Source organism: Rhodofomes roseus, assembly GCF_022264815.1.
Source record: "Rhodofomes roseus strain CIRM-BRFM 1785 chromosome Unknown C8Q71scaffold_3, whole genome shotgun sequence".
Taxonomy (NCBI): domain Eukaryota; kingdom Fungi; phylum Basidiomycota; class Agaricomycetes; order Polyporales; family Fomitopsidaceae; genus Rhodofomes; species Rhodofomes roseus.
This window is the reverse complement of record NW_025952959.1, coordinates 739,293-766,056: the sequence shown is the minus strand read 5'-3', so window position 1 is coordinate 766,056 and position 26,764 is coordinate 739,293. Positions and strand designations below refer to the sequence as shown.

The 26,764-nt window shown below is 54.8% G+C and overlaps 12 protein-coding genes and 2 non-coding genes across 14 annotated transcripts; 6 read left to right on the top strand and 8 right to left on the bottom strand.

Moving 5' to 3' along the window:
• The first annotated feature begins 197 nt into the window (after nucleotides 1-197).
• C8Q71DRAFT_737828 (peptidase S28) lies at nucleotides 198-2,902 on the top strand. Its single transcript, XM_047922626.1, has 13 exons — nucleotides 198-782; nucleotides 835-842; nucleotides 893-935; nucleotides 987-1,101; nucleotides 1,157-1,235; nucleotides 1,296-1,498; nucleotides 1,565-1,780; nucleotides 1,835-1,876; nucleotides 1,927-2,028; nucleotides 2,086-2,163; nucleotides 2,226-2,340; nucleotides 2,402-2,488; nucleotides 2,549-2,902. The coding sequence occupies exons 1-13, from the start codon at nucleotides 331-333 to the stop codon at nucleotides 2,686-2,688; spliced, it is 1,680 nt and encodes a 559-aa protein (XP_047782895.1). The 5' UTR covers nucleotides 198-330; the 3' UTR covers nucleotides 2,689-2,902.
• Nucleotides 2,890-4,746, top strand: C8Q71DRAFT_737826 (DHS-like NAD/FAD-binding domain-containing protein). Its single transcript, XM_047922625.1, has 7 exons — nucleotides 2,890-3,237; nucleotides 3,327-3,336; nucleotides 3,406-3,453; nucleotides 3,509-3,516; nucleotides 3,570-3,648; nucleotides 3,709-4,025; nucleotides 4,084-4,746. The coding sequence occupies exons 1-7, from the start codon at nucleotides 3,124-3,126 to the stop codon at nucleotides 4,648-4,650; spliced, it is 1,143 nt and encodes a 380-aa protein (XP_047782894.1). The 5' UTR covers nucleotides 2,890-3,123; the 3' UTR covers nucleotides 4,651-4,746.
• A 1,084-nt stretch (nucleotides 4,747-5,830) lies between these two features.
• On the bottom strand, nucleotides 5,831-6,907 carry C8Q71DRAFT_339743 (uncharacterized protein). Its single transcript, XM_047917918.1, has 5 exons — nucleotides 6,815-6,907; nucleotides 6,614-6,758; nucleotides 6,376-6,560; nucleotides 5,996-6,320; nucleotides 5,831-5,940 (listed from the first exon to the last, which is right to left on the bottom strand). Coding segments are annotated over exons 2-5 (642 nt in total). The 5' UTR covers nucleotides 6,744-6,758; nucleotides 6,815-6,907; the 3' UTR covers nucleotides 5,831-5,938.
• Nucleotides 6,908-7,857: 950 nt separating this feature from the next.
• C8Q71DRAFT_737821 (Alpha/Beta hydrolase protein) lies at nucleotides 7,858-9,439 on the bottom strand. The gene is made up of 3 exons (XM_047922624.1): nucleotides 9,079-9,439; nucleotides 8,677-8,990; nucleotides 7,858-8,627 (listed from the first exon to the last, which is right to left on the bottom strand). Exons 1-3 carry the CDS (start codon nucleotides 9,338-9,340, stop codon nucleotides 7,995-7,997), a joined length of 1,209 nt encoding a protein of 402 aa, XP_047782892.1. The 5' UTR covers nucleotides 9,341-9,439; the 3' UTR covers nucleotides 7,858-7,994.
• Nucleotides 9,440-9,519: 80 nt separating this feature from the next.
• C8Q71DRAFT_737818 (uncharacterized protein) lies at nucleotides 9,520-12,874 on the top strand. The gene is made up of 18 exons (XM_047922623.1): nucleotides 9,520-9,745; nucleotides 9,796-9,865; nucleotides 9,919-9,996; nucleotides 10,045-10,109; nucleotides 10,160-10,239; nucleotides 10,293-10,702; nucleotides 10,759-10,837; nucleotides 10,893-10,959; nucleotides 11,012-11,067; nucleotides 11,121-11,264; nucleotides 11,320-11,486; nucleotides 11,540-11,679; nucleotides 11,736-11,858; nucleotides 11,916-12,001; nucleotides 12,054-12,223; nucleotides 12,274-12,441; nucleotides 12,494-12,570; nucleotides 12,627-12,874. The coding sequence occupies exons 1-18, from the start codon at nucleotides 9,638-9,640 to the stop codon at nucleotides 12,804-12,806; spliced, it is 2,268 nt and encodes a 755-aa protein (XP_047782891.1). The 5' UTR covers nucleotides 9,520-9,637; the 3' UTR covers nucleotides 12,807-12,874.
• Nucleotides 12,875-12,915: 41 nt separating this feature from the next.
• On the bottom strand, nucleotides 12,916-13,022 carry C8Q71DRAFT_t19. Its single transcript has one exon. It is a non-coding gene; the product is annotated as a tRNA-Thr (tRNA).
• Nucleotides 13,023-13,033: 11 nt separating this feature from the next.
• C8Q71DRAFT_884799 (Metallo-dependent hydrolase) lies at nucleotides 13,034-15,046 on the top strand (the record flags this gene model as incomplete). The annotated part of the gene is made up of 5 exons (XM_047928541.1): nucleotides 13,034-13,434; nucleotides 13,524-13,866; nucleotides 13,926-14,289; nucleotides 14,344-14,776; nucleotides 14,832-15,046. The coding sequence occupies exons 1-5, from the start codon at nucleotides 13,362-13,364 to the stop codon at nucleotides 15,044-15,046; spliced, it is 1,428 nt and encodes a 475-aa protein (XP_047782890.1). The 5' UTR covers nucleotides 13,034-13,361.
• C8Q71DRAFT_339290 (uncharacterized protein) lies at nucleotides 15,009-16,389 on the bottom strand. The gene is made up of 2 exons (XM_047917915.1): nucleotides 16,023-16,389; nucleotides 15,009-15,962 (listed from the first exon to the last, which is right to left on the bottom strand). The coding sequence occupies exons 1-2, from the start codon at nucleotides 16,283-16,285 to the stop codon at nucleotides 15,155-15,157; spliced, it is 1,071 nt and encodes a 356-aa protein (XP_047782889.1). The 5' UTR covers nucleotides 16,286-16,389; the 3' UTR covers nucleotides 15,009-15,154.
• On the top strand, nucleotides 16,364-19,118 carry C8Q71DRAFT_339254 (trafficking protein Mon1-domain-containing protein). Its single transcript, XM_047917914.1, has 10 exons — nucleotides 16,364-16,908; nucleotides 16,957-17,031; nucleotides 17,081-17,144; nucleotides 17,201-17,390; nucleotides 17,442-17,699; nucleotides 17,753-17,834; nucleotides 17,886-18,241; nucleotides 18,294-18,478; nucleotides 18,540-18,651; nucleotides 18,702-19,118. The coding sequence occupies exons 1-10, from the start codon at nucleotides 16,494-16,496 to the stop codon at nucleotides 18,840-18,842; spliced, it is 1,878 nt and encodes a 625-aa protein (XP_047782888.1). The 5' UTR covers nucleotides 16,364-16,493; the 3' UTR covers nucleotides 18,843-19,118.
• Nucleotides 19,119-19,272: 154 nt separating this feature from the next.
• Nucleotides 19,273-20,208, top strand: C8Q71DRAFT_737794 (IGR protein motif-domain-containing protein). The gene is made up of 4 exons (XM_047922622.1): nucleotides 19,273-19,493; nucleotides 19,553-19,694; nucleotides 19,756-19,845; nucleotides 19,905-20,208. Exons 1-4 carry the CDS (start codon nucleotides 19,394-19,396, stop codon nucleotides 19,966-19,968), a joined length of 396 nt encoding a protein of 131 aa, XP_047782887.1. The 5' UTR covers nucleotides 19,273-19,393; the 3' UTR covers nucleotides 19,969-20,208.
• Nucleotides 20,146-20,217, bottom strand: C8Q71DRAFT_t18. Its single transcript has one exon. It is a non-coding gene; the product is annotated as a tRNA-Glu (tRNA).
• Nucleotides 20,218-21,514: 1,297 nt separating this feature from the next.
• Nucleotides 21,515-23,090, bottom strand: C8Q71DRAFT_884753 (SMAD/FHA domain-containing protein). The gene is made up of 5 exons (XM_047928540.1): nucleotides 22,352-23,090; nucleotides 22,182-22,292; nucleotides 22,077-22,128; nucleotides 21,931-22,025; nucleotides 21,515-21,874 (listed from the first exon to the last, which is right to left on the bottom strand). Exons 1-5 carry the CDS (start codon nucleotides 22,887-22,889, stop codon nucleotides 21,816-21,818), a joined length of 855 nt encoding a protein of 284 aa, XP_047782886.1. The 5' UTR covers nucleotides 22,890-23,090; the 3' UTR covers nucleotides 21,515-21,815.
• Nucleotides 23,086-24,607, bottom strand: C8Q71DRAFT_884723 (alpha beta-hydrolase; the record flags this gene model as incomplete). Its single annotated transcript, XM_047928539.1, has 6 exons — nucleotides 23,086-23,652; nucleotides 23,708-23,854; nucleotides 23,907-24,090; nucleotides 24,143-24,212; nucleotides 24,267-24,351; nucleotides 24,398-24,607. The coding sequence occupies 6 exons, from the start codon at nucleotides 24,605-24,607 to the stop codon at nucleotides 23,389-23,391; spliced, it is 960 nt and encodes a 319-aa protein (XP_047782885.1). The 3' UTR covers nucleotides 23,086-23,388.
• A 444-nt stretch (nucleotides 24,608-25,051) lies between these two features.
• Nucleotides 25,052-26,573, bottom strand: C8Q71DRAFT_339163 (uncharacterized protein). The gene is made up of 3 exons (XM_047917913.1): nucleotides 26,390-26,573; nucleotides 26,236-26,336; nucleotides 25,052-26,183 (listed from the first exon to the last, which is right to left on the bottom strand). Exons 1-3 carry the CDS (start codon nucleotides 26,390-26,392, stop codon nucleotides 25,496-25,498), a joined length of 792 nt encoding a protein of 263 aa, XP_047782884.1. The 5' UTR covers nucleotides 26,393-26,573; the 3' UTR covers nucleotides 25,052-25,495.
• Between the last annotated feature and the right edge of the window lie 191 nt (nucleotides 26,574-26,764).

Genomic DNA, 26,764 nt, shown 5'->3' with positions numbered 1-26,764 from the left:
TCTCTAAAGGATGATGTCAAGTAGTCGAACAAACCTCGGGAGGGTATGCGGACCAAGGACTGACCTATGTGTTCTCGCGGACGAGAAGGAGTTGGTCAGCGGCCAAGTACGCGCAGTTCTACTCAGTCGCCCGGAATGGCAACGCCGACTCACACGTGATTCGTCAGCCACCGACGCGTTCCGCGGTCTCTCACTGAGTCTCAGGATCAGGGTTGCACTCCCACTACCAGGCCGCCCGAGAGTAGGTGTCGAAGCCTTGCTCGCCAGCTCGGTGCTCACCGCTGAGCTCCTTTACTGCTCGTGAAGCCGACAGAAGTAGTGCGGCTTGCGATGTGGCGGCCTGCTTTACTCACCATCGCCTCCCTGGCCTCGGTCTCCGTGGCCTTTCCTGGTTCGAACTCCTTCCGTGCATTTGGTCCCCAGGGAATCAATCTATGGAAATTGAAGGCAGCAAGGGAACAGCGCACTCAAGACATACTTACGGCGCAATATGCGGATTCTCAGTCGTCTGGACAACACCCTCTATCTGCACCGAACCCAGGGGCCGAGTTCCCTGAGCACTACTTCACTCAGCCTCTCGATCACTTCTCGAACGGCTCTCATACCTTTGGTCAGCGTTACTGGATCAACACCCGACACTACCAACCAAGCGAGGACGCCCCTGTGATTGTGCTTGATGGTGGAGAGACGTCTGGAGAGAACAGGATACCATTCTTGGATACTGGTATCGTTGAGATCCTTGCGAAAGCCACCGGGGGCGTAGGCGTCGTATTGGAACACCGGTATGTATCTCAGACCCAGTTTTTGCGAGCATGATATTGATGCTTGCCATAGCTACTATGGTATGCGCATACACCGGATGTAGACAATGCATATATTCACACGAAGACAGGCAGATCTGTGCCTGTGGAGAACTTTACGACTGACTCTCTGAGGTACGGCGTTTGGTTGCTCTTACCTTCCTCCGTCAGTCAATAGCGTTCTAGATGGCTTAACAACGAACAATCCGCGGCCGATTCTGCTCACTTCATGGCCAATGTGAAGTTCCCCGGGATTGATGAAGACCTGACTGCCCCTAATCATCCCTGGATTTACTACGGGGTAGGCCCGCTCTCGGAATCTCAGTCCGAAGTGGACTGACAATACGACCTGTTAGGGTTCTTATGCTGGTGCGCGCGCGGCGCACATGAAGATTCTCTACCCGGACCTAGTATACGGCGCAATTGCCTCCAGTGGTGCGTCCTCAATTCCCCTCTATCATCTTTCGATACGTCCCCTCATTGTACGGCCCACAGGCGTTACGCATGCGGACATTGAGAATTGGCGGTACATGGACATCATCCGGCGCGCCGCCGACCCAGAGTGCTCCGCCAACCTCGTACACTCCGTCGAGTTCATCGACACCGTCCTTTCCGTCCCGCATCTCCGCATTGCGTTGAAGCAGCTGTTTGGTCTAAAGGACCTGGAGTATGACGAGGATTTCGTCTCACTGTTATCGGTCAGTTCGCGGGCTATTGTGTCGGATATGTTGACCGGTCACTCAACCGGGTTAACTCTGTAACAGAGTCCAATGGGCTACTGGCAGGCTAAGGTGTGGGACCCCGCAGTTGGAAGCACTGGTTTCGAGGAATTCTGCGCGGCTCTCGAAAAGCCATTCGGAGGCGCCGATTTCGTGGAAGGCGAGGTCATTGGATACAATATCCAGTCCCAAATGATTGTTCTACCGGGTGGGCTGAACGTGCCGAAGGTGGTCTATAACTATGCGCAATACATCAAGGAGGTGCGTGAACAGTCAGATATGCTGTGATGCTCATCCTAACGTTCGTGCTCACAGAATTTCGTATCTCAGTGTCCTGAGGGCACATCGGTCGAGGAGGTTGGTTTGTAGCTCAAGAGTGTCAAAGGCGTTACTCATGCATGGGTCAGTGCTTCGGTACCTACGACGACTCCGCCTACCAAGACACGTCGCTCAGCGCGACATGGAGACTCTGGCAATTCCAGATCTGCACCCAGTGGGGCTACTTCTTCGTCAGTTCGCTCTACGTCCTTCTGCACTGCACTGTGTTTACCATTTGTCACGAGCAGAACGCTCCTCCGCCTGAAATCCCGAGCATCGTCTCGCGTCGCCTCACTGTAGACTACGATGCGAAGACCTGCAAGCAGGTTTGTGGATTCGCCTCCGCCGATATGAAAGGTAGCATTGATGCCTTGATCGGCGGCTTTAGGCATTCCCGCCAGGGAAGCACTTCATCGTCCCCCCTATGCCGAATGTCACGGCTGTGAATATCCTCGGCGATTACTACATTGCCGCGGATAGACTGGCGATCATTGACGGCGAAGGTGAGCGTTTAAGATACTGATGTCCGAGCTTACGATGAAATCTCATCCCTGCGATGTGCAGTTGACCCATGGAGGCCTGACACTCCCCATGCCGACGAAGCTCCTCTGCGCGCTGATACTATCTTGCGCCCTTTCAAGGTCATCCCTGGTACGTCGCCCTTCGGTTCATCGTGTATGAGGAGTCATTGATGTGTATCGCACTCTGCAGGAGGCGTTCACCACTACGATGAGTACGGCTTGCGCGACCTCTGGGAGGAGCCACCAGAGATCGAGAATATCCATCTGGAGATGATCGAGTTTGTGGAGGAGTGGCTGTTGGACTGGCAGTCTCCGAAATGGAAGGATTGATGTTGTCTGTGTATTCCTTATATTTTCACTACTTTTGAGGAACCACAGACGATGTGTAGCCCGAGCGAATTGCAGCGGGCATCCGAATGTGTGCGACAAGGTTCCGCGTGGTGAATGTAGAGGCCCCGTGGGATCATGATATCATGCGACTGGTTCCTAGTCTAGGTGTATAACACAAGACCAATTTCCTTCTGCTTACTTTTGTCATTTGCCAGCACTGATTGAACATGACCCGCGCACAGCGAGGGCGTAGGAACAGACGATCGAGGGCACGGGTACGCATATCCATTTCATTCTTTCCCACTACAACATGCGCGGCAGTATACTACTTGTAGTCCACTTCGGCGCCTGCTCCGACTACTCCACAGCCTCTGTGTAATCGCAGCTTCTTCCGTGACACCCGCTTTCTTGCATCTAACTTCACATCCGTCCACTATGGGTGCTGAGCAGTCCAAGTATGAAGGTTCGCCGGAGATTCTGGAGGCCAGGGACTTGGCCTCGGTCGCGAAGTATATGAACTCGGCCGAGTGCAAGAACGTGTTTACGATGGTGAGCGGTCGATTCGTGCTTGTAGCGCTCGCGAAGCGATCTTTCAACTAAAGACGTTCCTGGATCCTACCCGCTAACGGCTGTGCTAGCTAGGAGCAGGTGAGCAATCTCGCCCGGAATGCGGCATGCTTTGTTGCCTAGAACTGATTGTCTGCCGCTGCGTGTCAGGGATCAGCACGTCGGCTGGTATTCCCGACTTCAGATCGCCAGAGACAGGTATGTCGCTGTATCTTACTTTACGGTACTAGTGTGATACTGAGTGCCGTCATAGGTCTTTATGTACGTCTATTAGTCATCGTTGAATCAAATACCTACGACCTGATGTTGGACAGGCGAACCTCGCTCGACTCAATCTGCCTTATCCGGAGGCTGTCTTTGAAATCAACTACTTCCGCGAGAACCCCAGGGCTTGTGAGAAACCCAGCGTTGTCCAAAGTATACAAAACGTTCTGACACATCATGTCCTATCAGTCTATACGTTGGCCCATGAGCTGCTGCCCGGGCGCTTCCGGCCGACCCCTACACACTCCTTCGTCCGCCTTCTCAACGACCACAAGCTACTTCACACGTGCTTCACTCAGAACATAGATACTCTCGAGAGGCGTGCAGGGGTCCCCGGAAACAAGATCGTCGAGGCTCACGGGAGCTTCGTGGGCCAGCACTGTATAGAATGTGACACCGAATGCGACGGCGAGAAGATGAGACAGGCCCTGAATACAGGCGAAATTGCGAGATGTCCTGAATGCGATGGCTTAGTAAAGCCGGACATCGTTTTCTTTGGAGAATCTGTAGGGCAACGATCCGTCATCGTGTCCACGTTGTCGGTACTCATACATTTCTCTACAGCTCCCACAGCTCTTCCATCGTTCCGTCCCGAACCTGCGCAACGCTGATCTACTCTTCGTGATTGGCACCTCCCTCACAGTCCAGCCTTTCGCATCTCTCGCCTCTCTCGTGCCGGCGCACTGCCCGCGCGTCTTGATCAATCTTGACGCGGTGGGAGATTTTGGGAGCAAACCAGATGATGTCATCTGTCTGGGTAGATGTGATGATATTGTGCGGGATCTGTGCAAGGCGCTCGGATGGGCAGACGAGTTGGAGGCGGCATGGAAGGAGACGGAACGTAGCCTAGTTGATTTCACTGAAGCACCACCGGAGAAGAGTCCAGGTCCGACTGCCGAAGAAGAGAAAAAGCAATTAGAGCAGGATGTGGAGGAGATCACGGACAAAATGCGTGAAGTGCTCGGCAAGGCACCGAGTCAGACTTCATCGGAGGAAACGAAGGGCATTGAACAGTCACCAGTTGTGACTGGCGCCGAGATCCCAGTGATTGAGGATGGGCCGCAAACTGTAGAGGACACCGCGATTCAGAACGAGGGCGATAACATCAAGGAGACAAAGGAGAAGCTCTAAGTGTTCAGCAATGCGAAATGTATGATACTCTGGCTTAGTAGTACGGTACATATAGCGCATCTGGCGGCATGTCTAAATTCATTGCATTGTACATGAGGGGGGCGCGCTACCCTTGCCGCTACATCTACCGTACACTTCACCGTTCAGTGTAAGTCATTTATTTGAACTAGTCCTGTCAAGTTATGATACATTGCAACCTGACCGTTCAGTGAGCGTAGGGCCGGTGCCAGCTTGCTGGAGGGCTCCGAGGGTTGCGCCGCTGTGCTACATGGTGATAGGTTATGTCACCGGATCTGCGAGGATGCTCCAAGCAACTGTCATCCGTGATAGGTCGTGAGCTGAAAGTAACCTTCATCTTTGGCAGATGGCGGGAGATGCATGCCCAGCGGCAGTCAGGCTGATGCATGTGGTCAATACCGCACCCTCGAACAGAAAGCGAAATACTCACTTTCCCGCAGGCGATGCGTAAGTCCAGGTTGTTACCGAGCGTATCCAACACCATCCTCTCGTGTAGTTCCCCGCAACTGGGAAACCCGGGGGGCAGAACTCGTAGCAAAGCATTATTGAGATGCAGATACCCCTCGCACTGGGCAGCCCGGTTGTTCTGGCAGAGACGACGGCCGTCCATCATGTCGAGTAACGGGCCCATGACTCCGACGCGCAGCTCGCCGATATAGGCTTCTACCAGGTATCCCGTGCCACACGTACCACCGTCAAGGCATGGCTCCAGACAGATATGCAACGTCCAGAGGACGGACATATCCTGACATGTCTGGAGCATTGGCGTGACTCGGATTCCTTCGGCCTGAGCACAAAAATATACGTCCTGTTCACAAACACCTCGAGTTCGCTCGCAGGTAGGGTTCTTGGGTGTCTTGGGCTCGGGGCACGAGTAGTTGGCATTAGCGGCGTTCTTGTGCATCCCTTCTGGATACCAAAATATCCCTTGAGCTTCGGAGAAATGTGTTAGTACTTTCGACGATGACAGTGCGTTGTTTGGACGTCGCCAATATCGCGGAGTATTCACCTGTCTGAGACGTAGTTGTGTATACATTGCCGCCACATTCGTCAAGTGGGCGGGGATGACCGCAAGCTGTCGACAATATCAGTATCGTGTTTGTCGCTCGTGGCGTCAGGCAGTCTTCGGTGCCTGTATATTGGCACGTACCTGGCGATGGATTGGGGTCTAGATGTCCTTCGCAGTGCGTCGTCTTCCAGCCGCCCTTGTTGCACTGGCAGGATTGCCGATCATCAGGGGCCGTCGGGCAGTGTCGTTTCCGGCCCCGAACTCTAAACGTCCCCGTCAGTCCAGATCAGAACTGTATGTTGAGTCACGCCTACTCGCAGCGATCGTTTGAGATGTTGTACGTAATCGAGGCCGGGTCGATACAAGGGAACCAGTCTTTGAGGATTGCTGAGATGTTGCGAGGGCCCTGGTCATGCGCGATACCGCAGAACAACGGGTTGACAACCAATCGTTCGACGGTCTTGTTGTAGCAGGGGACCAGAATCGTGACCGCGTAAGAACTGAGCTCGACCGGAAGTTCGCAAGGATCGCAGCGTGTGGACGCCAAGCATGGGAGGCACAAATCCCGAGCGGCTTGCTTCCAGCACGCCTTGTCCGTAGAGTACTGCAGGGCGATGTCATGGGCGTGACGACAGATCTCATGCTGAATCCCACATCAGGCCCGTTTGCCGACTTTGAGGCAAATTGAACAGACTTACCTCAATGAAAGCGCATGAGCTTGGACGCCGCTCTGAGGGACACGGCTCAACGTCATGAACGTAATTACCATTTTTCTTCATCTTCGGCAAGGCGCACCCTCCGGCAGTGCCACAGGGCAAACCCCGTGTATTAGCGACGTTTGCGCAGAATAGTTGGCGCGGTATGTTGAAGTCCGTCATTCGCTCTAGCAGGAAACATCAGTAAGCCCGACGCAGTTGCAGGCATCTCGAAGCTTACGTAGTGCCTGAATGAACAGGGACAATTGGTATTTGTTCATACGAGAGCTGCAAATGTCGTGGCGGGACACGGCATGGTGGTCCACACCACAGTGGCCGCCCGTATAACCATGGATAGCGGCAAGAACCATGTCGCAAAGGTTGCTCTACAGCCTCCACTGGTTAATGGCGACCGCTCTGAGCCCCTACGTGCACGACTCACGGAGGATTTTATACCCTACTATCCGTAGACGCTGACGCCGCTGAGTTGAGCGACTAAGAGCCTGAGGCCGAGGGTGGAGGGTTAGCTGTGCCGTTACACCGTTCCGCTCTACTGTTTAGGAGAGTTAAGACACACATATAACAGTCATGAGCCGCGCGCACCGCGCTCGAGACACTCCGCGACGGGCATACTACAGTCAGAGATGCTCGTCAGCCGTCGCCTGCAGAGCGCGTCAAACAGACTCTCCTTGGAGACAATATCGTTGAGCATGGCACGTCAGTACAACATCTTTGGATGCCCAACAACCTCGGCATACGTCAGCCTGATACCCCGGGATGTGCGAACCACATGGTTGTCCTCCACTTGGAGAGTAGGTTTGCGTCCTCCGTCTGATCAATCCGGTCCGTTGGCGCCGCAAGAGGACCCAGCGACACGAAACGTCACTCAGCGATGAAATTGTGGACGTGGGCTAGTCATCCCTGGCATGGGCCGTGTACACATTGCGAAGACCCTAGCGGTTCCGGTCGGAACGCTGACAGACGGTGCAGATGGGAACAATGATTATTTCCGGAAGTAGAGAGTAGCATACCTGAGATCCAGGATGGCGGACGAAATAAAACCAAACGCGGCTCATTTCAAAGTAGTGTAGTTCGACCCTTGCCACGCGGCTTGAGACGCAGGCCTGTGCACAGAGACTCCGCTGGCGAATCAATCTTTGAATCGGAGCAATTATGGATCGTGGACTCACCTGAGACAGGTGCAGCATCATTGGAACAGCACCAGGGATACACCACTACCGCTTCAAGCTCCAAACCTTGCAGTCAAGGGCGTTCGACGGTATCCATACGATAGCAACGGGTGTTGCCCTCGCAGGTGACGCCGGCGATCATTCTTACTTACTTAGGAGAGCATTTGGCTGCTACCTACGCCGCATCGAGACGTCCGAGTCCACGTGGATGGAAGGACATCCCTTAGACTGGCAGCCAGGGCCAGCTGCAGGAGACAACTAGACGTCTCATGCGGGAAGCTCACCCTGGCTCACCAGTTTCGCGCGTAGATTGCGCGTCAAGACGGTTATTTGGGCAATAGTAGCTTCCGCTGAAGTACAAATAAGAGCAGTCATTAGTACCTAACACAGCTGATGCCGAGCTTCGCATTCTGACGAGCACAGTGCCCTTCCTCAGAGCGATATCCCCAGATGGCGACAGAGGAAATCGGCGGCTTCATCGTACAGGCCCCCCTTTCCGCCGAATGTGTCTTCGGCGTCGTCCGCGTAGTCGAAGGAGTGCTCTTTCCCCTCCACCAATCGGAGAGTGACTTCCACGCCCGCGCGCTGCAGCAGCAGGTCAAGGCTGCGAGACTCGTCCGCGTGGACGGCCGTATCTGCCGTGCCATGTACCAGGAACGTCGCAGGCCAAGATCCCGCCTTCGATCCCGACAAGAATGCTTGCGGGAACAAGGGGAGGGAATCAGTTGGAATAAGGGTGCTTAGCACATCAACTTCAACGGCTCGCCCGGGATCTGAGGCAGCGCTGAAGGCTTCCCGTACGATGGCGCTGAGGCTCGGTTCATGGTGACCCGTATAGTAGTCGAGGTAGGTACCAAGCTGGAAGTATAATCGCGCGAGCTGCATACGCGGATTAGCAGGATACCCCGGAGTTGGTGAGGTAGCCGGATGGTATGCCAGAGGAGAATTGATGGTCACAAGGAGATTCCGACAGTGGGGATAAAGGTATTCATTGAAGCGTGCTGGATCGAGCAGCTCTCGCCCGCGGAAGAAAACCTCTGACTTCGGCATGAGGTAGTGAGGCGTCTAATGTGGCTCGTCAAAGACGGGACCACTGAGAGTGGCAAGAGCTCACCAGCATATGACCACCCATACCATACATAGAGAGCAAAGCCGTCGGTCTTGGTGAAGCGTGCATCGCAGCGAGGTACGCGCACAATCCCCCCGAACTTGTTCCACAAACGGCGATACGCCCTATGTCAACCCGAGGCCTTGCTTGAGCAGGCTCGCTACTATCATCGCCTTGGCTTTGCAGGAGCTTGACGTTTAGTTCGTGGGATACGAAGTGGAAGGCATCCTTGACGTCTACTAGGATGTCGTGGCCCGTAGAAGGGGGTAAAAGGCGATATTCGACAGATGCAAAGGCGCATCCTGCAGCTGTCAATCGCCCTTCGCAGAACGTCAGAGGGGATCCACACGAGTCCGTAAGGGGACTAGACGCAGACGCGCATCCACAACTGCCAACGCAAATACGCACCGTGAAGCCAGTGGGGAAACCAGCTATCCTTGTTCCCTACAGTCAGCCCACCGCCATGGAAATAGATCACAATTGGTGGCTCGCCATGCGGCGAAGCTTGAGTGGCGTGTTGTTGACTTTTGCTAGATGATACGCGAGGGAGATATACGTCCATCAACAAGTGAATCTCGTCCACAGTCTTGTAGGTATATGTGTATCGTGCCATTGTTCCAGGGCGTCCAAGATCCGCGCCTGCCGTAGGTGAGATGAGACGCGTAGACATACTTTCCAGGATACGCAACGAAAAATACGAGTTGAACGTCGAACGTCGAACGTTCAGAACTGGCAAGCGTAGTATTGGCGTAGTACGGTGCAAACACGCGACTGGCGACTCGGACGATCTCAATCTTAGATCTCAACGATATGCGGGGACGACGCGTCTCACGTGATAAGACGCGACCTGTTTGCTTACCGCCACCACGACGCGTCTTGCCACTCCATCGCGCAGAAGGCTCCGGACGCACTCCATCTCGGACAACTCCCGAATGATACAGCATTAAGCACAACGCATAACGTGAGAATGGCGACGGACGCCCTCAAGCGCCAGATTGCGGGCAAATGGCAGAACTCATTCGCTCGTCTCAACCGGGACCAGGAGGGCATCGTGGGCTTACTCGTATTCAGTGAGGTGTGCATAAATGAAAGTATCTTTACGCGCGTGAACTGATTTTTGACGAGGCGTGGACCCTCGCAACAGAATTCCTACACCCGCGTGATCTCAATGATCCTGCGGCAAACAAGGATTGGGGTGGGTCCAGAGCCCTCCGTTGGACGCTTTCCTGCTGATACTTGGGCGCATAGACATGTCGCAAGTCCGGGTTGCGGTTGAGACTTTGAGCAGATCCAAGATGCTTCCCCTGTTGCTCGAGAATTTCCTAGGTGCGCGACCTTCTCATTGGCGAGACTATCTCTCACCTCTGGTGTTAGAGGATATGCGCAAACAACAGCACCTCATAACCCGTGATGTACAGCAGTATATCTCACAGTACGAGGTACACCATGCTGGATGCATGAACACGCGAACTGTGCTAATGGCAACTAGGAAGCAGAAGATATCCACCATATCGCGCGCCTTATCTATCGCCTTCTCGAGTGGTACAGAGCATGGGTGCCAATCTCTGAGTAAACTCGAAGCAACTACATCTGTAACAAAGTGGTGATTCATGTTCTCACAGATTGGGCCACACAATCTTGTCCGCATACACCCTCACATTTCAGACTCACGTCTATTCCATCCTCCCACCGTCCTTCTCCCGTGGGTTCAAACAACTCGTCAACGCCACCTTTGAAATCGGGATGTCTCCTATCGCACCACCATGGCTGCCTCCGACACCACCCGCACTCCAGTCTCTTGTCCCTGCTCCGCGCCCCGACCTCCCGCTTTGGGGCGCATTCGAGCAGCTAGGTTTGCTCGATCGTAACGAGTCTCTCATCTCGAGTGTATGCTATGAGCACATCGAAGCACACATACTGGGGACATGTGCGAGGCGATGGAGCGAGCGCATGCTACAGCCTATGAGAGAATGGATGACGAACAAGATCGTCCCGTGGATGGTCATGCCGTACGCCAGGGGCGCGAGATCAGGTCAGTCACTACCTTTGCTAGTGATTCGAGTGGGTGATAACGGAGGACCTGTTCAGCCGAAGAAGCTCGGTCCATGTTGCAGGGAGTTGGTTCGAGGTTCGACTTCCATGTATGCAAGACATTAAGTGACCTTCGGTGAGCTAGCGTCCAATTGTCTGCATTTTGCGATCATTGACCCAATATCTGAAAGCACGAGGGAAATCTTCGACATCATCATAGATTTCCCAGATTCCCAACCGGCATTGGAAGACCTCAAAGTAAGTTACCGAACGCAGACAAATTCGACAGCCGTTCTCAGACTTCTCTCAGGAGTGTCTCCAGCGTGTGGACCAGCGATCCCAGCTCGTACAGACGCTGCGGAAAGCGTGCGTGTTCCTGACGTGTACAAGCTTTGCATGCTGACATGAGACGTTCACAGTAACCGGAAACGTCTACTCCATCCCGGCGCAGACACCAAGGACATCCTAACGCAATATGTTTCGATCATCCGTTGTCTTCGGTTGGTCGACCCACCTGGCGTACTGCTCTTCAAGGTCGCTGATCCCATTCGGCGTTACCTGAGGTGAGACGGATTCAGGCTGTCAAATCGCCCGCTCATATCAAGTGCTGTCGCACAGAGAACGGCCTGATACGATTCGCTGCATTGTCGCTAGCCTCGTCGGCGATGGAGAGAGCGGTGACTCTCTTGTAGACGAGAACGAGCCTATCCAGCCGCTTCAGCAGATACAGGTGGAGGACTACACAGATCCCAGCTGGGAGCCTGAGCCGATTGATGCAGGACCTGGTAGGAGTCCACGAAGCTACGATTGCATTGCATCGGCTGACATACACCGACAGACTTTCGTACAAACAAGCCAAGCGACGTGATCAGTACTTTGGTCAGTATCTACGACTCGAAAGACTTGTTTGTGCGCGAGCTGCAGGTGCTGCTCGCCCAGCGGCTGCTTGCGATCACAGATGGAAACTTTGACCGCGAGGTACGCGGATCAGTCTGTCCCACCATGTAGACTCTGACGAGGGGTTGGGACAACAGCGTCGCAATATCGAGATCCTGAAGATCCGCTTTGGCGAGGCCGCCCTACAAGTGTGCGAGGTCATGCTGAGAGACATGACCGAGTCCAAGCGGATTGACCAGCATGTGCAGTCCCAGAAGAACGTGAGTGAAATGTTCCTTGCAAGTACCCCGGAAGCTGAGATGCATGATCACGTTTAGATGATCCTCCACCCTACTATCATTTCGAGACATTTCTGGCCACCACTACAAGCTGGCAAGTTCGTCATGCCGGGACAATTCAAGCAGTGCGTAGCAAAACGGACGCTGTGTGGTACATATGCTCACGCAAGGATGTAGAATCCAGGACGACTACGCTCAAGAGTTCCACGCCTTCAAACAAGACAAGAAGTTGCGCTGGCTCCCGCACCTCGGTACGATACACCTCGAGATCGAGCTTCAAGATCGCACCGTCCCGGCGGACGTCCCGCCGTTGGAAGCGGCCTTCATCGAGCTGTTTTCCGAGAAGGGTGCGTCCATCTCCGACTGTTGTGATGTCAGCTCTCACGTTCCGCTGCAGACACATGGACGGTAGACGAGCTCATCGCTCGTGTCGGTTCAGTAGACCGACCGGCTGCGCTCAAGGCACTTGCCACATGGGTTGACATGGGGGTCGTCAAGGAGGGAGCACCGAACCAGTACATACTACTGGAGGTGGCCGAAGATGCGGCAACGCACCCCAGGCCTAGTAAGCCACATCTTCGTCGCACTGCCTTGCTCGAGCGCTGACGCCGTTACAGCTCGGATGGTCGAGGAAGCACCTGCCGTCCTGACAGTGGAACAACAGCAAGCAGATCAAATGAAGGTCTTCTGGAAGGTATGCGCCCTTTGTCTCCGCCTTGTTTGTGAGCATCAAAATGACATGGTATCCAGTTCATCGAAGGCATGCTCAGAAACTTGGGCACACTGCCTCTTGATCGGATACAGACTATGTTGAAGTTTGCACCCAACTATGATCGGACAATTGAGCAGCTCGGGGCATTCATGGAAGCAGCAAGGCGGGAGGGGATGGTCACCGTCAGCGGTGGGATGTGGAAGTTGAGTAGGGCGTGACATGTATACCCCGAGTATGTAGCACTATCTTCGCGAGCCTCCGTACATGCTGGAAGGAGAGTCTGGCCTGCTGCGGGGGCAAAATGAGAAAAACAAAAAGCAAAAAGAATGCCCGCTGGCTGGATTGAACAACCGACCTCACCATGTGATCGTGGGAATTTTGCACGTGACCCTAAGAACTACGAGTGGCGCGCTCTACCACTGAGCTAAGCGGGCTTGTGCATGTTGCCGTGTACATACCATTACCTCTCCACCAAGTTCGTCACCGCGAGTCACTGGCAATCTGCAAGGATTCCGAGTACGACCCCAAGGGTTGTACTCAGTACTACATATGTCAAGCCTCCTGAGCACAGTCGTGGTTTGTCACTGTCAATATCCATGTCACGTAACCCGTGGAGAACCGGTACTTGGGCTGTGCCAGCTGGGTCTTCGACGCTGAATCCGCCAACAAGGTATAAGGATAGACTACTCTCCCAACTTGAAGCCTGTGAGTCTTCGTGAGCGCTGTCCGAGTCTGTTCAGTGCACGTTTAGTGTCTCACTCTTCGCCAGTACGATGATCATCAGGGGTGACCTGGTACATTGCCTTGGACTTGGAGAATTGGAGATCCTTCGCGATCATGTACTCGGTGCGTCATGTACCGCGATGTTACCATTGCTATGCCGGCGCGCTAGAGCTCAACAATTAGTTCGGCATATTGACTGTCTATGACTGTAGTTGTCAGCCTTTCGGGCTTCATAGGCTACCTAGGGGCAGCGCACTCCCCGGAATCCAACGAAATTCTTAATGCATCGGAGCCACCAATCGTACTGGAGCGAGGCACCTTCTTGGTGCCAACATTCTGCGACCTGCATCTTCATGCTCCGCAATTTCTCTACCAGGGAACAGGCCTTCATCTGCCACTGATGCAATGGCTCAACGAATACGCCTTCAAGGCCGAGGAAAGCTTGGATGCTGATCCAGCACTCGCGGAACGCGTGTATACACGACTCACGGAACGACTCATTGAGAACGGTACCGGAGCTGTTCTGCTCTTCGGTACTATCAAGGTCGACACGAAGTAAGTGCAGTCATCCGCCTTGGTTGGCCACGGAAGTATCCTGAACAACACTCTACTAGCTTGATCCTTGCGAAAGTGATGCAGCGAGCAGGGATCAGAGCGTTCGTCGGCAAGCTCTCTATGGACATTTCCTCGCGCCCAACCTACGTCGAGCCGTCAGCTTCGACGGCAATCTCGTCAGCAATCTCGTTTGTGGGCTCTTGTCATAGCATGGTCGCACAGCTTCCTGCTCATGAGCGATTGGTAGAGCCCGTTCTCACACCTCGCTTTGTGCCTACGTGCTCGGATGATCTATTGAGGGGCCTGGGCGAGCTCGCATCTGCGGAAAATCTGCGCGTGCAAAGCCATATGGCCGAGGCTCACGACGAATTGGATTTCGTGCGTCGAGAACGCGGCAAGTCGGACATGGAGATATTCGCGGAGGTGAATGCTTTGCAATGACAGTCCGTTGGGTGCTTATCATCCATGCGATCACAGTCCCGTCTGCTCACGCCGCGCACGGTCCAAGCGCATTGCACATTCCTCGACCCGCCTTCCCTGACCGACGTCGCGAAATCAGGTGCCGCAATCGCGCACTGCCCGCTCTCGAACGCATACTTTTCCGCGAAGCCGTTCCGTCTGCGGGAAGCACTCAACCTCGGCGTAAAGGTTGGACTGGGGACTGACATCGCCGGCGGATACGACATTGATATGATGGGATGTATGCGGCAGGCGGTGGCTGTCTCCCGAATGCGCGAAGGAGATAGGATCATGGCTGTCGCGGAGGGACGACGCGGACAGGATAATGGATCCCTCGCCGTCGACTGGAAGGAGGCGCTGTACCTCGCTACGCGCGGCGGTGCAACAGCACTAGACCTTCCAGCTGGTGCTGGCACCTTTGCGGTAGGAGCACCCTTTGATGCACAGTGCAGTGAGTCGTGTCAGTCCTGTCCAAGCGCATTGGCGCTGACACCGGGGCCCTTCAGTCCAGCTCTTCGACTCCAGCACGGGCTCTAGCGTTGGACCCTTGGATTTCTTCGATGGCACGGATCGAATGTGGCTCACCTTAGACATGGTAGAGAAATGGTGGTGTATAGGAGACATGCGTAACCGACTCGCGGTTTGGGTACAGGGTAAACAACTGTGGGGAAAGGAGTTGGGCAGCCGCAATGGAATACAGCCAATCGCGTCATCAGTATAAATGTACAATCCGACATAGACAAACCTCCATCGTGAGCAGCTACCTGTGTTACATACGAGAGCGCAAATTGAACCGGATCGACCACTCGAGTCCTCAGGACGCCATGCGCTACCTCTTCACCCCGTTACGCGCATCCGGCTTCTGAGCAGGCGACGTCGTCCCTCCGTTGGGACCGCCCTCTGTCGCTCCCAGGTCGGCCGCCTGCAACTCTTGCCAACTGGGCAAACCTATGACCCCTGGCAGCTCGTTCCACGTCTTCTCTCGCGCCTCAAAGACTTTGTCGCGAAAGGATCTTCGACACGGTGCACAAACCACGTAGTCATGGTCCAGCTGGTCCACGGCTTGAACCATGAAATGGAGCGGTCCCGTCCTCGGCATCCACGCGTAGGACAGGTTCAGCGCGAGTCGCCGGAAAGCCTTCGTACATATGCCGCGTTCCTTCTCGCATGTGCTGCATTGCTCCTGCTGGCCGCACATGCCACGCACGAAATTAAGGATCGTGTCGATCCTATGCTGGAACATGAGGGTATAGTCCTTCATATCCTCAGCCGACAGTTCGGATGATGGACGGGATGGGTGCTCGGCTAGCAGTTTCGGATGATCGCCGCGCAGGATATCGGGGAGAGGATAAAGGGACAGGAAATACAAGGCCGAAGGGATGAGAAGTTTGATGTGAGTGTCCCTGGCTAGGTTGAGGACATGCAGGGGGTGGACGTAGGGGTAGGTCGTGCCATTGACGAGGGGCGCTCGAATGGCCTCTTCTACCATATGATCGTGTCCACGCAATGTATAGCTCCACGTCTGGGATAGGAACCGTATTGCTTGCATGCGGAGATGCGCGATGAAGTATTTCGTCGAGAGACGCAGGATGCCGGCGACGTAAAAGAAGTCCTCGACGCTGCGGTCCTGGAATGACCTGAGGGACGTCGTGAACGTTCAGCACTGGTCGACGCAGCGAGGCATGCGCACGACTTACGCGCCGTCGTACAAGGCCTTGATCAAGCTGCTGAGATCCTCTGGCAAATCATACATCCTGACCAGCTGGCAGCCATCAACGCGTTCGACGTCTGCTTGCGGGGGTGGCAGCTCGAACATCGACTGGAAGATCTCCGAATGTCGCGCAAGCATGCCGCGGTGGACCTTGAACGCGACGTTGGACGCGTCGGCCAGGAGGACGATGTTGCCATCGTCGAACCATGGCTCCCCGCGTTCAAAGGACGGCGATGGCGGGATTGGCATGTCCAGCGACGGCAGCTTGAGGCGTATGACTAGATGGTCGCATGGTCGTGCGGTGGTGGCGGTGAAGAACGAGTCCGCGCGGTGGGCGTCTCGCCGTACCTCGCTACTTGCTCGCTACCATCCATGACCTCTGCCGTCCTCAGCTCCCACCTGGCCTAGCAAGCCGCGCCTGGTACTGTTCGCCCTTCAATACGGCCCGCACACGACCATGTCCGCGCCGAGCACGCCGCGCTCGAGGACGCCCTCGCGGGTGGGAACCCCGATACCTGCGCTCTCGCGTCTGTCCCCGCCGTCTGTCCGACCAGCACCGCTCATTTCATCGAGGGTCTACAGCCATGGCAGCACTTCGACTGTGCCAACCGCGGTCCAAGATCTGGCACCCATGGATCTACTGGCACATGGCCCGCACGAGGGTGCATCGAGTTCAGCGTCCTCCGTCCTGAATCTCGAGACACCTACTCCCGAAATGCTTGTTACCACACCAGAGGCCGAGGTAGGGACGATCGCTAGTGATCAGAGTAGTGTCAGCGGACACACTGCGACTCGCCCCGGAGAGGGGGACTCGAAGCAGCAACTACGGGACCATTTGAGGCGTACACTGAGCAGGAAGGAATCATTGAGTGGTGAGCGATCTCTCCACACTCGAGATCCAATATATTCAACGTTCGAAGATCTTGCGCTGCGTAGCCGCAGTCGTCGCAGGAAAGGCAAGGAGGTTGATCTCCACCAGATCTCGCATTCCACAGGTACGTACGTCGCGGAGCTTGTGTACAAGACCTGACAACTGAAACATAGCGGACGCATATCCCCCGAGACAGTACTTCGTCCTCACTGAGGCGGGGAAGCCAGTCTTCATTAGGTGACTTAGTCCCGAGCCAATGCAGGCATTGTACTGACATAGCTATACCCCTGCAGTCGCCGAGGGGAGGATGAGTCTGACGGCCTGACGTCCACAATGGGAATCATGCAAGCCCTAGTGTCCGTCTTTCTGGATGATGGGGACAAGATCCGCTGCATAAATGCTGGAAAGACGCGCATAACCTTCCTGCTCCGGCCTCCGTTGTACTACGTCTGCGTATCCTCCTGGGGCGAGCCCGAGTCAGTGGTAAGTGTCTCCTCAATGCCCCCAGTGCTACGCTAATGTTGGAGAAGCAAGACGCGCTTCCATCTTGAATACCTGCACCTACAGATCCTCAGCGTTGTGTCCGCCGAACAGCTTCGACGCATGTTCGAGCGACGCACGAACTTCGATCTGCGCCGACTGTTGAGTGGTGCTGAGCCATTCCTCTACTCGTTGTTGTCGAGGCTTGAGTGGGACTTGGCCATGGCGACGTCTTCACTACAATGCTTGAAGGTTGAACCCATGCTTCGCAAGAGCGTGGCTGATGTACTTGTACCAACGTCCAAAATCAAGGTACGACATCCATGTTATAACCCGGGTAGCTAGCGTACTCATAGCGCATACAGGACATATTGTACATGATCCTGATTGCCCAGGAGCGCGTTATAACACTGGTCAGACCCAAGAAACACTCCATCCATCCGTCAGGTATGTCTCGCCGATCAACTGAACTCACATATCTCTGACCTTCCGTCACAGACTTGCACGTCCTCGTGAACACGATCTACGCACCGTCCATCATCAACTCCTCTGCATCTGCGTCATGGCTACCGATTTGCCTGCCTAAGTTCAATGCATCCGGCTTCGTGAACGCCTATGTCATGTTCCTAAGGCGAGATGCGGACAAGACGCCGGTAACCCCCTCATTTCCGAAGGCATCGCCAAGCAGTCAGAGCAGTGACTTGGTCAACGAAGGCGGCCAGACCTCGGAGACTGTCAGCAAGAGCGACAAGGCAAGCGTCCTCGAAAAGGCTGCTCCCGAAATCGGTTTAGTCTGCGTCAGCGGCAGTGCCGACTTCGAGGCCGTCAGAAGCTGGTGCGATACCGTCTCTCGGGTAAGCATCGTGTTGTCATGCGCTCGCTCCCAACTTCAACCTGTGTATGTAGCGTCTGACGCAAGATGGTCTGCTGCAAGCCTTGTCCGACGCCGTCGATCGCGGCGACACCGAGTACTCCGTAGCCGATTTAGGCATACCCGGTCTTCGGCATTTCGTGTACAAGTCGAGGTCGCATGTGCAGGTCACACTGCCGATGTTTGAGGATCCCTACGACGATCTGAACGAGAAGCGAAGGTGCGCACTGCTAACGCTCCATGTATCATGTTCGTGCAAACTAAGCGCCGCCATTCCTCAGACTCATCACGCTGTATCAGACATTGTATGACCACATACACGCGAAGTCGGGCCAAGGAAGTACCCTTAAGCTCCAGTACATCCGCACGGAGAAGGAAAGCGTTATGGGTTGGGTAAGTGCAGCCTTGTAGCTTTTGGGGCTGAGCTAATGGGCGCTACGCAGATCACTCAAGCATTCGAGCTCTACCTCACGCTCTCTCCGCGCCTGCCCAAGAGCGCGATCGTCAATGCGGCGAACTCAGTGGCACGATGGGTACAGAAGGAAGAGAGGCGGTTGTTCCTCAGAGATGCACCTGTTTTCTAGCTTTGTATCCGAGCTCGATATGTAAGCGTTGCGCCACGCAACGCTCATTTACCACGGTCCTGCGAGTAGCCTGAAACATTGAGTCAGTATGACCCATGCACGCCTGAACCGTACCAGCGGCGTGGGATTTCGACCGATGCTACCGCAGGCTGCTTCACATGCAGGCTACCGGTCCTCGGGCTGGTGATGACGCCGCTGGACAAACAAGAGCAGATTGAAGACACCGTCACATCGTAACCTTGAGCTTGCCTTGCCTCGTAAATGCATGCATTTACGAGGTCGATCAGCAGTGCTGCATTGTGAGCCTCGCTGTCACCACGAGCTATCCATCGAGCCCCTTGGAGACGACAATGCAGTAGCTGGTGTATTGTTTCACCTATTTGGTCATACTTGCTAAATGCGAACATTTGTCCCTGTTGTGACAAGATAGCGATCTGCTCATGGCCTACACGTGACAACCCGAGGCAACGGAATTTGTGCCAGCTTGCTCGCGTTCCACATTCGTACCAAACTCGACTTCTCCTTTCCTGGGTCCTGTGTCACTCACCAGCATGTCGAGCTGGCTCGGGCTTAAGCCCATCTCTCTTGTCCCTCGCTGCTGCCGCACGGTGGTGAACAAGGCCGCCCTCCGACCTGTACCTCAGACCAGAGGTACCCAGATGACCGTTCTGTAAACTTCGCTCGCCGCTGACTGTCGTTCATCGCTGTAGGGCGCATCGTGTCACCGCAAGACTTCCTGAAGGCGATAGGAAGGTCTGCAGACACGAAAGTTACGGTGGAGTCATGGGAAGACCTCTGGAGTCTTAACCGTCTACGGATGAAGGAAGCGGGAGTGGAAATCAAGGACCGAAGGTGCGTACATTCTTCTTGCCTCTACCGGCCGCAACCTCACTGCTCCCACTCAACTCCTTAGGTACATCATGTGGTGCATGGGCAAGTACCGCCTGGGAGAGGACCCCGCCGAGTTCGCGCACCCACCGCGGCCACAGAAGAAAATTCGGGGGTATGTTGCGTCGTGCACCTTGACGAGAGCGGTACAAACTCACGAAACCTATTTGATAGGCACGGACCGGCGGTGCAAAATGGGAAAAGGATCAGGTCGAAGCGGCGCCGGAGCGGTCGGTGACCTTGGGTGCTTGCAGTATGGTTATCATAGGCAATCTATCGGGCTTCCTGCGTCCACGAATCAGGCAAATTTGTGCTGTCGTTTGTTCACCATTGTGCATATCCTTCCATCCCCCCTCGTGGGTTTCCATTAGGGTATGAAGGATGTTGACTCGTATGGTAGTCTGGGGCAAAAGAACTCCGAGACGGGGAATCGAACCCCGAGCTACCGCGTGAAAGGCGGTAATGTTAGCCGTTACACCATATCGGATGTCCTTCTAAGAGCCTGCATTGCATTATCACCCTGTAAAATGATCGCACTAATTATGGATGACCCCTGCAGACGAATCACAGCACAGTAGTTCGATTCAGTGTACTGTGCACCATCGAATTCATCGTCAACATAGCTGCTAGCCGTCGCAGAATGCAGTGTAACATAGCCCCAGTTTCCCATCGAGGTGGCATTCCACGCGATGACCTTCGAATTTGAAGATGTCTTTCGAGTCCTGTGTTACTTGCGCGTAGATCTTGGCTTCTATCCGGATCTTTGCCGTGTTAGGCAAGATAGATGCACAAAGGAGCACTGCTTTACTATACCTCACGGTAACCTCGAGGCGAGATCTCGAAACCGTCGCCATTCATTATCGAAGGCGCACCCCCCGAGATCCAACGTAGATTTACTGCTGCGTCGAGGTTGCGTCGAGGCACGCCGAAGTAACCGAGCACATCGTGAGTCTGAGTGGCGAACATGGATAGAACGGCCCCGCTGGTATATAAAGGGCTTCCCATTCACACCATATAGCGAGGAGAATACGCATCCTCAGTCCCGCCTTAGTCCCGCCTCAGAAGACCAGCGATGCAGAACGAAAACCTCGTCTCTTCGGACACCTGCAAACGTAGCTCTTCCATAGAGGCTACCCCCTGCCGCGCTAGGTTGGAGATTGAAGATGGAGACAGGTCCGTGCAGATGCATGATTCCATCTGTAAGAGCAACGCTGACCATGCTTCCGACGTATAGGTCTTCACTCACCGCATACGACAGCCAGAAGACTACCCCGAGATCCAGCGCGCGCTCTGCCCTGTTCGATGACACAGGAGTCGCAGTACACCTGAACACGGACATATTGCCGCCCCTAGAGTCGGACGGTCTGCTGAAGGCTCTACCGCCTCTGCCACATGATGAGGCGTGTCCTACTCCTGTAGGACGATGCATCGTGAGTAGTTTCAACGCCGTAGTCGTTGCAGGCATTCATTCATGCACGAAAGACCTCGAGCCAGAGCGTTCTGACGAGCTTCCCGAACGCTCCAAAAGTATCATACCGCAAGCTTCCATCGCAGCCCCCAAGCCCAGGGGGCAACGTCGACAGCGACCTGGAACTCCCGGCACCTCGCCCACAACGCCCCACCAGGGCTGCACGCCTTGTGCATCTCCCAGACGCGTTTGAGCCCAACAATAAGACACTACCACGAGAGAAGTACTCGGGCGACGGCATGCGTCACTTTTGCCAGGAGGAGTGGAAGCGGTGACTAGCCGCGTGTACCCGAGACATACTTATTCACTATCTAATGTCAGTTGAGATTTGCTTTGTCCGGACAATGTGAATCGCTCACGAGGGTCATCGCTGTTGTAGACTTGTAGCACCTTCCGCCTCTTTATTTCTCCTTCCTTCCCGTCGTCGCAAGCAGTAGGTGCGATCATCAGGGAATCGCACGGAGCGACGTTTATTTTGTTGGGCCCCAATATACATTTTCTCACCAAGATGGCGTCTGCAATAGCGAGGCGCGGTAGACGTGGGATGGGCAAGCACGTCCAAATAAAATAAACCGACGTTGCACGACGCAAGCCATAAGCCGCGTATACGCGGCCCATCAAGTAGCCTCATCGTGCAGCAGTACATATTCTCGCTGCGATTCACCAAATTTGATTACTGCAGGAAAGAGTTCTCATTAGACCGAGCTAGCCAACCAACCATTGGGGGCGCACCGTCACCGAGCTTCATCTCATAGTACCGCGATTCTGGGATCTGCTCATCGTTGACATGGGTGCCGTTAGTCGACTCTAGGTCGATGATGAAGGGCCTGCGTGGAAGGGTTACGCCCAAAACCAATCGTGAGGTACGAATAACATACTTCACAACGTTCTTGACGTCCCCGAATTCGTTCTTCTCATGCACCTGTCGGACTATATGCTACTTAGTGGTGAATCAGGTTGATCAAAGGACCTGCTCGGCGCACATTGGATGACAGCATGCTGTTTCGAGCAGGAGGGATGTTCGATCGCCAAGTCTGCCACTGCACGGTCTCGGCCAATCAAGTACGCACTCTGCCTGTGGATATGCAGCACATCTAAGAGGAGCGGGTATTGTGAGTTCCCTGCATTCTCGATTGTTGCCGATTGCACTTACCCACTTGCTCCTTCCCCTTGAACACGTACAGCCTCCAGCCCACGGTAGGCTTGCGCGCCTCCGGTGGCTCATGGTATTTCAACACTGTGCTGGTACCGTCTGCATGTTTGACCGATTTTGTGGCTGCAGCAAGTAGTCCTGAGGGATTGAAGTTCGGCTTGGCCTTGTCCTCAGGCGAATCCTCCGGTTTTGAGGCAGAGCGCGAGCGGTCTTTCGAGTTCCGCGCATGAGGCGAAGCAGAACGGCGCGAAGGACCAGGACGTGCGTCGGGGTTGCTATCCCGTTCACGATGTCGGTCTCGATCCCTGTCCGACGAGCGGTCTCGTTGTGACCTGTGGCGACCGCCACGCTGGTCGTCCCCGTCACGCCGGCTGTAGCTGTCCCTGTCGTAATTCGTCCGACGGCGGTCTTCGTCACGCGTGCTTCCTCGCTCATCTCTGCGTCTCCGACTGTCGTAACCGCCCCGGCCATCGTAGCGATCTCTGTAACGAGAGCCTGAGCCGTGTGGTCGATCGGGTGATACAGAGGTTCTCGCCATGTTTGAGATGCACCACAGCGAGATGACGCTTCAGACAGAGGTTTCTGGTGGGTTCTCGCGATATGTAGAACAAGCTCAAGCCAGAATAGAGAGATGCCTGCTGGTCGATACAATGCACGCTGTTTGGTCACGGCGAGTGGAAGCTTCAGGTTAGACTCTAGAGGCGCAGGAGACGCCCACAAGACCGGGCTGCAACGTTGGGCGCTTGGACAGGCTTGGTCCTAGCACGCGCGTTCGATATCGTCTCCACTCGACACTGGCCCCCGAGCTTCGGACTCGAGGATGGACATACATATTGCATTGGTAAGATTCATTTACACCGAGGAGTTCATGCCTACTCTTTCGCTTGAGATACAGTGTCGGCTTTGCGGTATCCAGACGTCATGGTGACTCGATGCCCTGAGTCCTCTGCACAACGCAAGTTCCTTAGCCCAACGTCACATACACGAACGTGAGTACATTCGTGATACATAACCTTCCGTGCGTCTTATTAACCCTGTCAAGTACAGTATATAGTTCCCATGTAAACACCACCAGGATACGGTCCAAGATGATCCAAAATGTCAGCCTCAAAGATGTTCGGCACCGAAGAGATAGTACAGTCTGCGTCGGTAGCATCGTCGTTGCCTGGACATGCGACAACCTTGTCCGCAGAATCCGACACCACGTGGAGCTCAGTCTCCGGGTGCTGGTAGCCTAGAAAACGACCGGGGACTATGGGGATCGGATCCTGGACGTTGTTCATGCGCGTGAAGTCCGGCACCTACACATCCCACGAGTCAGTATCGGCTTCGACTCACGCGTCCTTAATGGCATACCAGTGAATTTACGAGGTCTGCCCAAGCACCGTTCCCTACACGCGGCGTTCCGAAGGTGCGTCCCAATACTGCGACGGTCGAGGGCAGATGGAGCTTGAAGAATACAACGTCCAATTCCGCAAGAGCGCCACCAAGAGAATGGCCAATCTATGGGCGAGGTGAACAGAGTGATACATCGTGCGTAGATGCTATCACTCACGCATATCACAGTTTCTGCGCCCTTAGAAGAAATAATGCTTGTGGCGGCGCTGAGAACGGCACTGGCTGTCTTCGCATGTTCATCCGCGAAGCCACTATGGACCCAGACGTCTGAGGATACGCCTGGGAAGAGCGTGCTGTCGAGGTTCTCTTGGAGTATGTCAACGTCGGTTAGATCGGAGAGCCTGCGAATGGAATGGTCAACGGAATCCAGTCCGTTTAACGAGGCTGGCTTACAGTTGAGTCGGGTCAGTTCCTTCGTGTGCGACGACTACCGCATTTTGTGCAGGCCAGTAGCCGACATAATCTGTGTTCTGGTCAGACTTCCAGGGCAACATCACTTCATGACTAGAGCACACACATAATTGTATGGAATTCCCGTCACCACCCGTGACGGTGGGCTGGAAGCCCGAGATCGCAGAGCAGGCCTCTAAAGAGCATGTGAGCTGAGGAGAATACATCCAGGTATGCACCGCCCTTACCGCCGCATACCCAGTCCGCCACACTGCTCGAGGAGCAGTACGCTGCTCGCGCAAACTGCTCATAGGGTTCGAAGGTTGTTATGTCCGCTGACGTCAAGGTAGTCACGGCAGACGGATCGAGGAAGTCGGTAGAACCCGTCTTATGGATGGGTGGAGGAACTGCCCCCACACCGCATGCGACGCATGCTACGAGGACGCTGAACAGCCCGAGAGAACGCATAGCCGTTGGTCTGGGAGCCGTGCGGAGAGGAAGCCGTGCTGCGCTCTGAGCGGTGCGGGCGAAGGGCGAAGGGGAATCCCTTAAGGTTTTTTGTCGAGATCAGCATCGCTTATGGAGGAGGCTGACCATGCTGCTACCGTGGGTCCAGAGCACAAGCTATTGTGCATATTATATCACCAGTACAGCTCACCGCATGGATATGAGCGGGAGAAAGTCCGTTCCTTCCATCACAATGACAAGGCGAGTTGGCTAACGAATGCGAGCATGCATGGTGAAGCTTTGAGGTCTCGGCAGCTCACGCTACATACGTACTACTACTGCGCAGGCTTCGCCGGGGGCAGTGGACCCGGAACGGCCAAGCTGACATGTTGCGTTCTAAGGCCGATTCCTGAGAAGAGAAGCGGTCATCCCCTCGCACGTGGATGTTATGTACACGATAACATATAGCTCATATAGCACAGCCGCGTACGTACCATACTGCTCTACACATGCTCGTCTTACACCCGTGCTCATTTCTAGCTGAATTGCCGGAGTGATCAGGTGGTGATGCTGCAGTTGAGGCTTCCGATCAGGTAAGTATGAGTCGCCATTGATCAATCGAACAGGCGCTCATCGGCGTCCGTAGACAATCACAGAGAAGGGACTGCATGGGCAGGGAATGACAGAACAATGGTTACACGCTATGCGGAGTCGCGAAACTTCTGTGGTCACTATCAAGGCTCATGGGCACGCTCCCCACAACTTCTTCTCGCCCCTCTTGCTCGAGGCGAGAGTATACTTCATCGCGCTGGCTCTGCCAAGTTGAACCGTACGAAGCAGTCCTCTAACGTTGCACTTACAGGCACTTACCCGCAGACAAGGCAACACATTCTCAATTGCCGTTGTCGTTCAAGCGCGTGCACGATTATACGGAGCGAAGCGCGTGTTGGTTTCCCCTCGCACTCGCCGTGAAGCAATGCGAGGGTACTTATCCCGAAGACCACGTAAAGGTCCGCGCCCGGACGGACACTGCAAGAGCGCAAGCATCCACCCGCCCTCGGGGCCTCTTGAAGGCGCTTGATGCAGCCCCACTTGCGGCGCTTGACCCTTGAAGCTTAAAGCTCGACGACTTCGCGTGAGTTGACCCAGGTAGGTACACTTGCAGCGCTTTGCGATCTTCTTTGAGGCAGCCTTTCCTTGCGGCGCTTGACATTGGCCTACAATGACGTGGTCCCAGCTTCTGGCGCTTGACCCTTCAAGTGGATGCAGCCGAATTTGTGGTGCTTGACCACGGATGGACTGACGTTGATGAGACTCGAGTTGCAGCGACTTGAAGCAGCCCCGCTTCCGGCGCTTGACGATGGACGACCCGCCTGAACTTGAAGTGACCCCCGCTTGCGGCTGTTCACATGCACTGACGGCTTCGCCTCGTTCACGATTTGAAACAGCCCGTATTGCGGCTCTTGACGGCAACTCCGTTGAAGTAGTGACACAACCGAGCTTGCAGAGCTTGACGACAGAATCCCATTGAAAGCGGCGCCCACTTCGACACTTGACAGCGGTCCAGCTTGAGGCTAGCCCATTTGGGGCGCTTGACCTATACAGCGAAAGTTGGAGGTGGCTCAGCTTGCAGCGCTTGACTCTTGCACCTTCGCCCGCGACATTTTGAGGCAACCCTTACTTGCGGCATTCGGCGACGGTCAACCACTTCGAGGCAGCCATACTTGCGGCGTTTGACTTCTGAGGTCGACTGGCAGCGAACATGGTTGTTATACGGCGTGTGCGAATGACAGAGTCACGTACCATCACATATACTAGCTGAGCAATACGGGCCAGTACTCTGCCTGACTCGGTAGGCCTGACGCGATCTTGACTCGATATACAGTGCGCGCACAAGACATGTGGCGCAGGCAGACAGGAAAGAGGGAAAGAAAGACAGACAGCAAAGAAAAGTTACGAGCGCGCGTTCTTATATGGACGACCTTGCGGCTGCCCGGAGGTGGTTGGTGGCTGGTCAGGCCTGGGTGACGCCACTACCGGAGGCGGACAACGGATGTGGCGGCAAATAACGGATAGACATCTCGGCTGACGAGCAAAGTAGAAACTGCAGAACCGGATGACCCGTCGATGATGTTGTCAGAATATGTTTCGAGTGTGGAGAATGCCGCTTACCTCAAC